This window comes from Camellia sinensis, chromosome 9, assembly GCF_055761805.1.
Source record: "Camellia sinensis isolate YWXY chromosome 9, ASM5576180v1, whole genome shotgun sequence".
Classification (NCBI taxonomy): Eukaryota; Viridiplantae; Streptophyta; class Magnoliopsida; order Ericales; family Theaceae; genus Camellia; species Camellia sinensis.
The window spans coordinates 160,520,923-160,536,606 of record NC_138969.1 but is presented as its reverse complement, the minus strand read 5'-3'; the positions used below and the strand labels follow the sequence as shown (position 1 = coordinate 160,536,606).

The 15,684-nt window shown below is 34.1% G+C and overlaps 1 protein-coding gene across 1 annotated transcript; it reads left to right on the top strand.

Annotated features, from left to right (window-relative positions):
* Positions 1–471: 471 nt before the first annotated feature.
* On the top strand, positions 472–6,021 carry LOC145799859 (uncharacterized). Its single transcript, XM_082889492.1, has 6 exons — positions 472–554; positions 3,087–3,316; positions 4,621–4,710; positions 5,239–5,278; positions 5,379–5,513; positions 5,610–6,021. The coding sequence occupies exons 1-6, from the start codon at positions 472–474 to the stop codon at positions 6,019–6,021; spliced, it is 990 nt and encodes a 329-aa protein (XP_082745618.1).
* Positions 6,022–15,684: the final 9,663 nt, after the last annotated feature.

Sequence of the window (15,684 nt, the reverse complement as noted above, 5' to 3'; positions counted from 1 at the left end):
GCACGGTTAACTACTTGCAAACTGAGGACCGAGGAAGGGTCTACCCCGGTTGGATCATGTAATCCCAGTCACGCTTGTGCGGACGGAATTAAGGGGCAATTGAGAGGGAGATTTTATGAGCTGGAAATGGGCCATAATAAGGGCCGAGCAAGGAGAAGATCGAGCACGTTTGGGCCAAGATAGTTTTGGGCTTGCACGGAGATGGGGCTGCTCAGCCAAAAGCCCAAGACCGAGCTACTTGAACTTGCACAGGTGGAAACCGTGCGACTTACGTTGCTCGGCAGGGAGGTCTTTGTTTTACCCCGCGTGACCTACTTTAAGCGCGGCTCTGCCGGAATGGAGTGAGCTCGGTCGGGATGGAGCTCGACTAGTGAGTATTCGGGCATGCGGCATAGCACGGCCGGGAAAGGCCGAGGTGATTCCGCCGATCTACCGAGCTCCGCCAAGATATCCTGACAGTTTGGTTAGGTGATGATTGCTGGATTTGTGCTGACAAATGGGATAACAGCACCACGTGTTGAGAGACTAATGGGAGTAGATTTGGGGCGCAGAAGGTATAAAAGCGTGTCTGCGCCCTCCATGCGGAGGCAGATGATCATTTGGTGAGATACACTAAACACTGAACTCTCTCCTCTCTCTCTCTCTATCCCTGAGTGTGTGCTAACTTGACCGTCGGAGGGATTTTCTGGCCACACACCGCCGGGTAGCTCACCGCCGTTGTGTTCGCAAGACGATCGGATAGACAAGAAGCTTGGTAGAAAGGAGTACGGGCTTCGCCGAAATATTTGCTCCCCGTATATACCCCTAAGATTTGTTTAAAATACGAATTGTCTCTTGTAGCTTGAAAAATTACAAATACCTCATTGTCAGAATTTTTTATTTAACAGAATTAATTGAAAAGTGAAATTTCTACCTGTTCACCTATACAATAATAAAATTATCTAAATTATTAATTAAAATAAAATTTAAATATTATTAAAAACTATTAATTAACTTGATAATTTATTAATAAAATAACTTATTTATTATGAAATTAAAAATCTTAAAGGGTATAATATAATTTCTAAAACTACCTAAAATAATTTATAAAAGTAAACATCAGGAAGTGTTTATAATTTTTTCTATTTTTTATTGTAAAAGATATGATGAGACGTTGGGTTCACGATGTTTTTTTTGGGTTCATTGTATCCGGTAAAAGACTTGTGTATCCCCCAATCAAATAGAACTATCATGTATACAATATGTAAATTATGGTTTAAATTGGTATTAATTATGAGAAATATTATAATAATTATATTTGTATATCATATATAGTTTATTATTTTATTATAATTATATTGGTTTAATAGATTTTACCACTCATATATAGTGATAACATATCACGTAATAAAATAACTGTGATATATAAATATGATAATTATAGTATCATTGTCATATTGTATACTAATAGGCGATCTGTGCGATGTTAATTAGATTTACAAAAAATCGTTAATTTTATTTATATCAAAATATTTTTTTTTTGAAATTTTTTTAAAAACAACGAAAATTTTTATAAGGAATTTTTATTGATAAATCCATTCTAGAGTTGTTATAACCCATTAGGTCCACAAAAGAATATTATAACCTGATTAGTCCCATAAACTTTTCTTTTTATTCCATAAGGTCCATTTTCCTAATTTAATATATTTTCCTGGACTATTTTGCCCCCATATATATATATATATGTACAGTGTTAATACGTATTTACATATTACGTGCCTGTTTACATGGTTGTTTCTTCGCTGATTCAGTTTGGCAGTTTCTATTTTACGTTTTTCTTCATCAATCCAATTCCAAGAGATACGTTTATGTTTTGCATACTCGTTCCAAGGATTGGTTGTGCTAGGGTTTCATTCTTCGTGTTGTAGTCTGGTTCTGTGGTTTGCGAGTGAAGACGACGAAGAGGTAGGTGTTCGGCTGTCACATTTTCCGAGCTTTAAGTAGTTCGAATCAGTTGTGTTCGATTTTCTGGAGGATTGTAGGATTGCATGATTAAGGTTAGTATCAATTTGATTATGAATACATGTTCAGTTTATAGTTTCATTTGTATGATGGAGCAGATGCTCTGTTTTTGGATTGATATGAATTGGATGCTCTGGTTTTTCAATTATATGCTTCTTACGTGGTCCTGTGGAGGGGAGTACATTCATATTATGTGAAGAACAGTGTTAGTTCTCATTTTACTTGGACGTATGCGCAATGAGGATCTCTGTAGATGATTTCATTATCAGTATATATGGCAATGTGAATGTTGACATTTTGTTAATGTGGATTATGTGAAGAATGTGGATGTTCTCATTTTAAATTGGTGTTTGCTTAATGAGGCTCTGTGTGTGTGATATAATTCAGAGTCTATGTGTCAATGTAAATGTTCAGATTTTGTTAATATTATGTGAAGTTTGTTGATGTTCTCATTTTTACTTTGATGTTTGCAATTTTGGCAACTTGTTAATATCAATGTGAATGTTCACATCTTTGTATTGTGAATTATGGATTTAGCACTTGAACTGTACACGTAGTAATTTTTGATTTTTTGCACAATGTGATTTTTCATGTCGATTTTGATTAAATGTGTAGTTCTCATTTTACTTGGACGTATGCGTAATGAGGATATCCGTAGATGATTTGATTATCAGTATATATGTCAATGTGAATGTTCACATTTTGTTAATGTGGATTATGTGAAGAATGTGGACGTTCTCATTTAAAATTGATGTTTGCTGAATGAGGCTCTGTGTGTGTCATATAATTTAGAGTGTCTGTGTCAATGTAAATGTTCACATCTTGTGAATATTATGTGAAAATTGTTGATTTTCTCATTTTACTTTGATGTTTCCTTAATGTTGACATGTTGTTAACAACAATGTGAATGTTCATATCTTCGTATTCTGAATTATGGATTTAGCACTTGAACTGTACGCGTACTCATCTATTTTTTGCACAAAGTGAATTTTCATATGGATTTTTATTACTGTTCGTTGTTGTGTTTTTGTGTTTTTATAGGAGATGGATACCTTTATGCTGTTGGTGTGTACATATGGTTGCAGTACAACTGTAATAAATGTTGCTCGCACAATGTGTTATTCTCGTTTGGTGGAGTGTTTGTGTGAGAAATGGGATGAGTTGTCTGCTGGTTCTATTTCACTGTTCTGTAAACTACCTGGGATTAGTAAGTGTGATTTGGACAATGAGGAAGAATTTCAGAACATGTTACTGCTTGCTAAATCAATGGGGGTACAACATGTAGAAGTTGTGGTTGAGTTAAAAAGTGGTATTGGTCAGTCAACAAGTTTGGGATTGATGCGTGTGGGGGTTGAGGAAGAAATTGATGCATTACGGAGATTTTGCCACCATAACGAGAAGGTGTTGTTGTCAGCCCCTTGGGCAAATGGTATTACGCATGTGGGACAACGGTTTGTTGGAGGTGCACAAGAATTTCGTGACGTTTTATGTAAGTATGCCATCCAATGTGGGTTTCAGTTTACATACGTGAAGAACGAGACAACAAGAGTTACTGCTGTGTTTGCGATGAGGGAAGAGAGGGGCTGCTTGTGGCCTATACATTGTAGAGCACAACGAGCAAATGATTTTTTCTACATCAAGAGTTTTAGTGATGTGCATACTTGTGGTACGGATGTCCGAACATCGAAGAATCCGCGAGTTAGTTCGGATTTGGTGTCGAGTACCATATCTGAAATTGTGAGGGACAAGCCGTTGACTCGGCCGTGTGATGTTGTGACTATTTTGAAGAGGGATTATGGGCTAGATATGAGTTACCATGTTGTATGGTTGGCTGTGGAGAAAGCAAAGGCTGGTATTCATGGAGATCACTCATTATCGTTTGACCAGCTGCGGTGGTATTCGGATGCTGTGATGCGGTACAATCCGGGGAGTTATGTCAATATTGACTATGATGCGAGTAGTCAACAGTTTCGTCGTTTCTTTGTGTCATTCGCTGCGTGTATTTCTGGGTTCAATTCTTGTCGGCCTTTATTATTCTTGGATGAAACATTCCTCAAAGGAAAATACAAAGGTCAGCTACTGGCGGCAATGGCGAAAGACGAAAACAATGGTTAGTATTTTTTTGACCTGTACATTCATGTCAATATTCACATTGACATGCATAGTATGGACAAATGAGTGATTGAGAAATTATAAATACAGTGAACATTGACATTAGTATGCACTGATGTGAATGTTCACATCTGTGTCTGCTGATGACTGTAATGTGAACATTCACATTATTATACACTGATCCATTCACATTATTATACATCTGTGCCTGGTAATGACAGTTATGTGAACATTCACATTCACATCAGTGTATACTACTGTCAGTTGATCCATTAATGAACAGTACTGTGAATGTTCACATTATCAATTGATGAACAATCAAAAATGAATTATTAATGGTCGTTAATGTGAATGTTCACATCATTGTTGTTTATGAACTTGAATCCAGAAATAATAATAGTAATAGGGCAATGTAGATATAAACATTCACATGACCTGTTTCGTGTATATTGTTTTCTATTCATTTTGGAATACTGTGAACAGTTGTGTATTGGTGTTGTGTTGTAGGTCTGTTTCCTGTTGCATTTGCGATTGTTGATTCGGAGACCACGGCGAACTGGTCGTGGTTCTTGCATGAACTTGGAAAGGTTGTCGATGGTAAGCGCTAGATTACTTTTATTTCGGATCGTAATCTTGGCCTGTTAGAAGCTATGCCGAAGGTGTTCCCATCGGCTCATCACGGTTATTGCTTACAACACTTGAAGAGTAATTTAAGAGACCGGATGAAAGGAATTGATAATGGCTTCAGGGATCACCTAGTAAGTAGTTTGGGTGATTGTGCTTATAAGCCAACTGTTGTAGGGTTCCATGAAAAGCTTGCAAAATTAAAAGAGGAGGGTAAACAACGAGCACATGATTTTTTCAAGGACTTGGCACCTGAGCACTGGGCAAATTCATACTTCAGGTAATAATAGTTTCATAAAGTGTTCCATTTGTCAAGTCAGAATGGTAGCGATGTGAATTATCAGTTAGGAATTGTAAAAATCTTCCAATTGTGTTTCATGTTCAATGTCAATGATGTAAATGTTCACATCTGATAATAATGACTGATTTGAATGATGTGAATCTTCACATCCGTTGTCATATTTTGCTGTTGTTAACATTCACATCATTCTGTCATTTAAGTTGATGTTAGTGTTCACATCTGTGCATCGTGTAAGTTGATGTTAATGTTCACTGCGAATGATGTTAATGTTCACATCAGTCAACGTGAATGTTCAGACCTGTTAACTTTCGTATTGTAAAATGTTTGTGATATTGTGCAGGGGCATGCATTATGGGGAGATGACTTCCAATACGGCGGAGTCATTTAATAACTGGATTAAAGAAGCGCGTAATCTTCCTATCACTCAAATGGTGGACACAATTCGTACTCAGTTGATGCGGCAAATGTCTGCACGGTGTGACCAAGCAAACAAATGGAATGAGCTTATTTGTCCTACATTTGAAACAAGGCTTATGGATTCGTTCAATGACAGTAGGTCTTGGTAAGTTAGCAAAGCCAATGAGAATGTGTTTGAAGTTCATTCGACACCATCTGTTACTGTTGATGTTGCGAGGCGTACATGTTCGTGCTTCAAATGGAAAATCAACGGATTCCCATGTGACCATGCTGTTGTTGCCATTCAAAAGAGCCGCTATAATCTCAATGATTGTGTGGAACATTACTTTCATGTACAGACATATCGTGCAGCGTATTCGGGTGCCATATTCCCTATACCATCGGTGGAGAAGCCGCCTTTTGATCCCATGGACTTCACTATATATCCGCCAACTGTGAAAAGACCACCCGGAAGGCCGGAAAAGAATAGGATCCCATCAAGGGGTGAGAAACTGAAGCAAATAAGGTGCGGGAGATATGATAAGCTGGGGAGCCATAATCGGAAGTCATGCAAGGAGCCGATATAGGATGTACATTTTTCATTTTAACGTTGTGTTTTACATTAGATTCTTATATTCATTTCTGAAATAAGATTGTGTTGTGTTGGCAAGCAAAATAATGGTTTGGCAAACTTAGTATTTCATTTGTACTTTTTCATTTTCTTTTGGTGTATGAAACTGATTTTTTGTTAAAGTTGTAATGATAAATACATGATGTGGACATTCACACTTACGTAAACAAATCATATTTTGTGAAAACTTGCACATGGGTTGAACGTTTTTACCTTATTGTTGTCAATGTTGACATGAATATAAGATGTGATGTGAACTTTCACATGCATGAAGATTGACATGGTGTGAACATGCACAACTGTTATGAATGGAAAGAAATGTGAATATTCACACCTATTCATGTTACCCGTAATGATGTCATGCAAACAATGTGTACATTCCTGCACAAGGTATGCGTATTACATAAAAAACTGGTTCCACAAATCGCATCAAATATGCTCATCACAACACGGCATTATGAATATCATAAGTGAGTATGAACATTCACATCAGTGTTGCAACTGTGAACAGTCACAGCTGTAAACATTAGTGCATATGAATATCATAAGTGAATGTTCACATTTGGCAGAGAAGAATGTCATTTACAACTGCTATGAGCAAGAACAAATGTAAATATTCACACATGTGTATGTGATCCGTAATTATGTCACGTAGACCAAGTGTACACTCCTGCACAAAGTATGTGTATTATACAACAGTCAAGTTCAAACATTCGCAGAAATTACACTCATAACAACACAGCAGTATGGATATCGTAAGTGACTGTGAACATTCACATATGTAAAACATAACAACACCAAAAGTAGTTCAAAATTCGCAGCTGCCTTTTTCCTATTAACAGATGTTGTATCACTGTTTTACAATCAGTTGTTGTGTCAAAATATCAACGCATTCCATATTAACATTCAAATCGACTGTTGGTTAGTTTGTAGGTGGACACCCCCCACCTATAGGTTTTAAGGAAGCTCAGATTTCTTATGATTCAAAAAACTATGCACTAACAAATCTCGTAGTCCACACCATTCTGCACTACTGAGGCTGCCCACAATTTCTTCATGATATATGTGCGCCCGCATGATGTAACATACTGCAGGTCCGCAGTCCACTCTGTAAATGCGAAATGGTTTTGATTAGCAGTTGACATGAATATTTGCATAATGGTTATGGAGGATTTGAAAAAAATGTAGTGAGGCTTACGAGTCATCGCCTTGCTGAGGACAGACATCAACACTTTTGGTTGGTTGTGCTGGATTTTGGCCTGCTAACTTAGTGTATAGCGGTGATGACTCGCCAATAACGCTTACAACATGCTCAATGTACTTCCTCTATGTATGGAATTTCAAATTAGGCACCAACAAACATATGTGTGTGTACAGTCATTTAATGCACGAGAACAAGTCATGTTTGTGTTGAAAAATAGCCACTTACAATTTCCTGTGCTTGGTCGATATGCGGGTCATGTATGCTTGTTCTTGGGCGCAACGAGTTGTAATGCTTCCACAAATTGTCTTTAGCATCATACACAACTATCGTCCAGTGGTACTCATGATGCAATGAGAATAGTAGGTATCTCTCTCCTTGGTAGTTTTTGACATGTGCATCAATGTGTTTACTCCTTTTGCGAGGATGGTACTCTCGTATCACTTTCTGTACACATTTGACAAATAATTAATGGACTGTGAAGTTTCACAGTCACATTACAAGTAATGGAATGATAGATTTTACAAACACATGCTCGTGAAGATCAATGAGGCTTCATCCGAAGTTGGGTTGACCACCTCTTGTTGTTCATGCAACAGTTCAGCATATGCATCTATGAGCTGCACAAACATGGGGTCATATTATATAGATTTTGTGGATGTGAGAGTGTGTGTGTCTGTGTGTGCATATGCATGAAGAGTGAATTATATTTGTAATGGCATACATTGCTGTGTATTGATTCCTCCTTGATAAGGTTGACAATGTCATCAAAATACACATGTGTAGCCTTCGAATCTCCTTTTCACACCAGCAGCCTGTGCATTATGAACAAACCAATGTAAATATTTACATTGCACATATCTGAACAAACCAAAAAAATTGAACACAGTGAGGAATATAGACTATTACGGAATGTGAATGTTAACATTGGATGTTTGTACAGTCACTTACTCATCGCCTCAATTTTTTTGTAAAGCTTGGACCTTTTTTTTGTCTTGTTTGGACATCTTGGCCCAGACTTTGAACTTGTTGGTAAAAGATAATTTTTTTGGCTGCTTCGCTGGTGGGTGTTTCTCCACATCTTCAACGATTTCGACTGGATAGGGCTGCTTTTGGCCAGGTAAGTCTGGGTATTGGAAGTCAGGCAAGCGATGTTCTTTGCGATCTTTTTCCTTTATACGCTTGACCCTAGAAGGTGGACTGATATTGTGTTGCATTGGGCTAGGGGGTTGCCTTTCTGCTATAGCCTGTGTCACAATGTGAACTGACTGGTCATCGTAAAGATCCTGAAGAATTGTTTTATCGCATTCTAAGTCGATGACCAGCTGCGTTAAGCGTTTGATTTCTTTATCCTTCTGCTTCATGCACTTCTTCATTTCGATATTCACGTTGGGCGGGCTGGACTGGTTAAACAATTTATGTTCAAGAGCAGCTATGACTCTTGCCCTCAACTCCCATGAAAATTGAAGATGTTTGTACTTTGCTTCCCATTGCCTTATGACGCCCCAAGCTTTCCGATTTTCTTGGATAAGCACATCAATGATATCAGGTTGGTTTGTGTTTGGTATTACAATAGCTCTATCATAATGTTGGCTGCTAAATGGAATGTGAATGTCCTCATTACTGTCCTTCAGTTCCACCCCATCCCTAGAAAAGTGGGAGTTGCTGCCACTGTGTTGTTCTCCTTTGATGTCAGAAAGGTTGGGAGATGTTCTGGCTGGTTCATAAATTTCAGGCTCCACCTTCAATGTTTTACGCTTGAACTTTTGTAATTCTGTTGGGATTGCAAAGAGTTCACCGGCATTAACCTGAAAATGAAAAAAATATGTTACTTAACGCATATATTTGGGTGGTATTATAATGTGAATGTTTTGATCAGTAGTTGAAGGCCCTACCTCATTAAAACCCAAATCAGCTAAAGAGGTGGTTTTCATCTTCTTCTGCAAAGCAGTCAGATCCCACTTCACACAGCGAGGAAAAGCATTGGGTGTGTGAGGTTGTAGGACGGTTGTGTGCTCACACAACCAGTACTTCAATAAAACAAGAAACGCATATTGTTATTTAGCATTTGCATACTAATGGCAACCTATGTGAATATTAATCACAGTGGCATTGTTGTGAACATCCCAGTAGTACATTACCATTGAATGTAAACATTCACATCTGTGAAACGTGAGTGATGTGGCACTGTTGTGAACATTCACAGTAGTATGTTATGAGTGAATGTGATCAGTCACATCAGTGCTTCAGATGTGAACATTCACAGTAATGAAAACATAATTGCCTACGGAGCAGTGTCGTAAACATTCACAGTAGTACATTATCATTGAATGTGAACATTCACAATGTTCACATTTGAATCACTGATGTGAATGATGACAGAAACATAAGTGTTGTGGCACTGTTGTGAACATGTACAGTAGTATGTTATAAGTGAATGTGATCAGTCACATCAGTGCTTCAGATGTGAACATTCACAGTAGTGAAAACATAATTGCCTACGGAGCAGTGTCGTAAACATTCACAGTAGTATATTATGAGTGAATGTGGACATTCGCATCAGTGATTCAGATGTGAACATTCACATCTGTGAAATATAATTCCCTACGGACATTCACATCAGTGGTGCAGATGTTAATGTTCACAGTTGGCTTAGATGAACAACACTGGAGGACATGTGAATGTTATTATTTGACAACATGGGTACTTACCATCAATAACATGACACAGCCGGTGACTTTTGCTGGATTTTTGTCATTTTGGGAAATAGACGATGTCAACATTGTCCTAATTTGCTTGGCCCAATCATATTCTTGCATGCTTTCCAGTGGGACCATATGTGCGTGGTAGCCCCATCCTATTGTCTCTCCGCTTGTTGAGAAAAAAAGCTTTTGGCAAGCATACATGCACACTAGTCGGGCAACTTCTTCATTGTCATCTTTCTTTTTTCCTTTCAATGCCTCGGTCAAAAGGGTGCGTATCCATTTTGAAGTCAACCGGCTGACGTTTTTGCATCTTCTGTTTACAATGCCAGTCTTTGGTTTCGCACCATATGATATGTCCATCGGCTTGCTGCCACAGTCCACACCAAAAATCAGCTTGATGTCGCTGTTGTGTATTTTCATCTTCTTCTCCCCAATGTAGAAGGCATCTTCTGAAGCTTGGTACATTTGTAGTACATGCACAACAACATCATCATACTTCATGCATTTATCAAAGTCGATCTGATTGTTTCTCAATGCATCAAACAAATTCCAAAAAGGTGTTTGTTGAAGGCACCGAAGCTGTGCTTCTGTGAACTTGGTGGTTTTCATCAATTTGACCAGCCCGGTCATATTAGATCTGTAGTTCACATGGCGCATGTCGACATTGGTGCAAGTATTTGTTTTTGGGGTTTCTTCCTTCACATGGTACTCATCTCTTTTTCTCTTTCCGGTTTTCTTTTGTGCGACATCTGCAAAATGGAGCATTTAAAAAAAATTAAGTGAAGGCTCATGTGATTAGGATAGTGGAACAGATGTGAACATTCACAACATTTCCACTGATGTGCATGTTCACAGTTGTGTGCGTGGGTGTGAATCACCAGAGTTTGTGTGTGGTTGTGAACATTCACATATGTACATGAATGTGTATTTCGACTGTGTCACGACAAACACAATGAACATATCGTGTCAGTGTGTGGTAAACAATGCATTTTTATACAACCATGAACATCATTGAAGAACATGTGGATGTTAACACAAACATATAAAATGATGGATCAACTTATTGGATCAGCATTAACAATCAACAATACCAACAAGGCAAACATTCGCAATATGGGGAAAAGAATCTAAATATCCCTATTCATTGGCCCAATATTTTTCAATCCATGTGAATGTTCACAGCATATAACAACAGCACCAATAATATCTGATTGTCCTAAAATTTTCAGTAAGTGTGAATGTTCACAGCATATAAGAGCAGCACCAATAATATCTGATTGTCCTAAAAATTTCAGGCAATGTGAATGTTCACAGCATATAACAACAGCACCAATAATATCTGACTCTCTTAAAATTTCCAAGCAATTTGAATGTTCACAGCCTAGAACTACAACACCAACAATATCTTGCTATGCCAAAATTTCCAAGCAATGTAAATGTTGACAGCATAGAACAACAGCACCAATAATATCTGACTCATCTAAAATTTTTCAGACAATGTGAATGTTCATAGCCTAGAGCAAAAGCACCAATAATATCTGATTGAACTAAAACTTTCAGATAATGTGAATGTTCACATCGTAGAACAACAACACCAATAACATCTGACTCTCCTAAAATTTCCAGGAAATGTGAATGTTGACAGCATAGAACAACAACACCAATAATATCTGAATGTCCTAAAATTTTCAGGCAATGTGAATGTTCACAGCCTAGAACAAAATATACCAATAATATCTGATTGTCCTACATTTTTCAGGCAATGTGAATGTTCACATCTTCCAACAACAAGAACAACAACAGAATTGGCCAAAGAGTGTCAATGCCTGTGAATTGTCACAGCATACAACAACAACACCATTAATACCTGATTACTCAAACATTTTAACTCAATGTGAATGTTCACATCTGTTACCAACAGCAACAAAAAAAGAATTGGCCAAAACATTTTTGAAACCATGTGAATGTTCACAGCATTGAACAACAACCGAATAACATCTGGAATAATTTGATTATCAAACCATTCCCAATCAATGTGAATGTTCACAGATTTCAATAACAACAACTACAACCAAAACATTTTCGAATGTTGACAGTTGTGAACACAATGTAATGGCAACTGTAATGTTTTTGACTGCAAAAATCAATAAAATTAGGGATTACGATTGAGTGGTTTAGAACAAATCTTAGGGTATGAACAATAAGGACTCCTATATATTGTATGCATAGGAAAAGGGGATATTTGTAAAAGTTCACAATGTTGGTTGTTGGTAAAGAGGTTTACGGTTTAAATACACGCATGAGTAGAATGCTTACGTTTTTTGCCCATTTCGACGACAAAGATGTTTAGACGAAGGGACGATGCGACGAAGGAACGTATACAGTTTTCTGGGCGTACGAACGACGAATAAGATGATAAGACGATGTGACGATCGAACGAAGACAGTTTTCTCGGTGTAGGGATGGGGGAGAAGATGATGAGACGATGCGACGATGCAACAATGGAAGGAATACAGTCTTGTGGGCGTTGAGGCGATGTGGAATATGGTTTTGGATTTCTGGACTGTAGAGGTACTGTGCGTGATTTCCTGCGCAAGAATAGAGAGGGGAAGAGAGACGGTTATTAGATTCAAAGAGAGAGAGAGAGAGGGGCGCGTGTTTCTTTAGGGCTTTTTTGGTCTTTTTGTATGAAATGGACGTAATGGAATATTAAAAAACAGTATGGGTTTTATGGAACAACACCCTTAGATAATGGATTTACTAAAAAAGCTCCCTTTTTATAATATACAAATTATGACTTGGTTATAATTCATTGCATATTATTTTGATTATTAATCAAAAAGGTCTTTGCTAATTTTTTATATTTTTGATTATGTCTAAAGTGGTTTATCGGATCTTTAATTATGCCTCAAGTGATGTTTGATTATGATCTATTATAATATTTTTATATGACAATATTTAAGTATTTTATTACATGAAAAAAGTGCTTAAGGCAAGTTAACTCAAAGGTAAGATTTATATTTATATCAACAAGATCGTAAGAGTTATTCACATTGATGCATAAAAAAAATTATAAATCCAAGTCATAAATAGTATTTTCAAAGAGAATATGATACAAAATCTCTAAAACCTTAATAATTACAGTTCTCAAATGGATTTTGATTAATTAAATGACACATTATAAACTGTAAAATTGTTATTCCAACCAAATTATTTTTGCATATTTTTTCTGGCAAAACTCATGAATGTGCATTATTAATAATGCTATAAATTCAAAATGTTTATTGAAAAATTATTTAAGAAATATCAATAGGTGCCTTGAATAAATACAATCATTTTCGATGAATGATTATTCTTTAATAATTCTCTACGCTATTTATCATTTGACATTTGCCAATTTATTTTCTAAAAACTTAACCAAAAAGTATTGTGTTCTATTATTTTAATCAATCAATATCAAATTAGACGCTACATGTGTACTTAAATCATTTATAGAAATATGATATCTAACATAAAATCACAATGGAGATAACTTTAATTAATGTAATGATATTTTATACTATGATATGTGTTACAAAAGAATAATTTTAATTTTAATTTAAAATAAAATTTAAATTTAAATTATGTAGTTGAATAATCTTAGCCTTATCTTTTTATAAATAAAAGTGTTACATGAATACTTATATATAATAAATTTAGATAAATTATTTGTTTATTTTGATAATTCTAGTTCAATTATGCTATAAAATTGTAATTATCATATAATAATTTTGTATTATATATATTAAATTATAAAATAGTAAAATAAATATTTATTTTGATATTAAAAATAATAAGTAATTTAGAAAGAGGATTAGTAATATAAAACTAAAAGTGATTTTAATTATTTAATTTTATTTTTATTTTTATATTTATTTGAAAAATAAAATTATATAGAACTAAAACCACACAAAATTTATTTAAAAGATTAAATATAAATATGTTGTGATTAGATTAAGAAAAAAATGCATAAATTAAATATGCAGAGTATTGAATTATTCATACATATTGTATATAGGTATATAAAATTTAAATTAAATATAATTTTTTTTGTAATAAATAATTTTATGTTAAATAAAAAAATAATATCAAGACATCAATAGGATAAATAAAAAATATAAAATATATAAAAAAAAAATTTGATCTGTGCCATGCACATAATTAAGCACATTTTTGTCTTATTTATTTATGAAAAAATTAGTGAAACATCCCTCTCAAACTTTGTAGTATGAGAGGTCTAAGTTGTTTTTTTTTATTAGCTAAGGTCCCTTAAAATTTTTACAGAGAAAATTTGACTCAGATAAATTTTTCCCGACTCAGATAAATTTTGACTCTGACTCAGATAAATTTTAATTTTCATGGAGAGAAATTTCGAAAATTTTTAATGAAAATTGAAATTTCTCTGAGGCGAGGTGAAATTTTTCTGAGTCGGGCAAAAGTTTTTCTCGATCGAATTTTTTATGTTAAAACATTGACGGACCTTAACTACTATGAAAATATTATATATCATTTATCTTATAAAATCTTAACATCAGGGAGCTTAATTTTTTTCTCATTATTTATTTATTTGTATACCGAGATAATATGCAATTTTTTTTAAAAAAAGTGAAAAAAGTATAATAATTGGTAAAATATTTTTAGTATATGTAATTCTAATAAGTTTTGTCATGGGTGGTTTAAATTAAGTAGAAGTTTATTTTTTTATTTTTTATTATTTTTAAAAAAGGAGATGCCTTACATAGGAGATAAAAAAATTAAAGATAAGTCATACTTTATTTATTTATTTATTTTGATAATCTTAGTCTTATCGTTTTATAAAAGTATTATTTAAATAAACACATATAATAATTTTAAATAAATTATTTGTGTATATCTTAACAATTTTAGATCTATCATACTATAAAAATATAAATTAAATAAATATATCTAATAATTTTAAATTATATTAAATTATAACACAAAAAATATATATTAGAAATAATTGTTATAAAATTAAAAGTGAATTTAATTATTTAAGAAATTCAATGTAATTAATATTATAAATAAAATAGATGTAAAAATAAGAAATAATTTTAATATTTATTTAAAAAAGTGAAAAAAGTATAATAAAATTAATTAGTAAAGTATTTTTAGTATGTGTAATTCTATTATGTTTTTGTGTACGGGTAATTTAAATTAAGTAGAAGTTTTTTAAATATTAAATTTTAGAAAGAATTTTGGTAAAATGATATATTGATGTGGCTTTTAATAAAAATAAATATAAAAATAGAGATGTGTCACATAAGAGAGTGAAAAATTGAGAGTAAACACTACTTTTAATAATTTTAACCTTTTGTACTAAAAAATGTCACTTAAATAAATATATATAATAAATTTATATGATATTAAATTATAACTTGATATTTGAAATAATTGTTGTAAAATTAAAAGTGATTCTAATAATTTAAGAAATTCAATATAATTAATATTACAAATATGATAGTCATAAAAATAAGAAATAATTTTAATATTTAATTTAAAAAAAAAGTTTAAAAAGTATAATAAAATTAATTGGTAAAGTATTTTTAGTGTGTATAATTCTATTATGCTTTGTTTATGGGTAATTTAGATTTAGTAGAAGTGTTTTAAATATTAATTTTTGAAAAATATTTTGGTAAAAGGATATATTGATGTG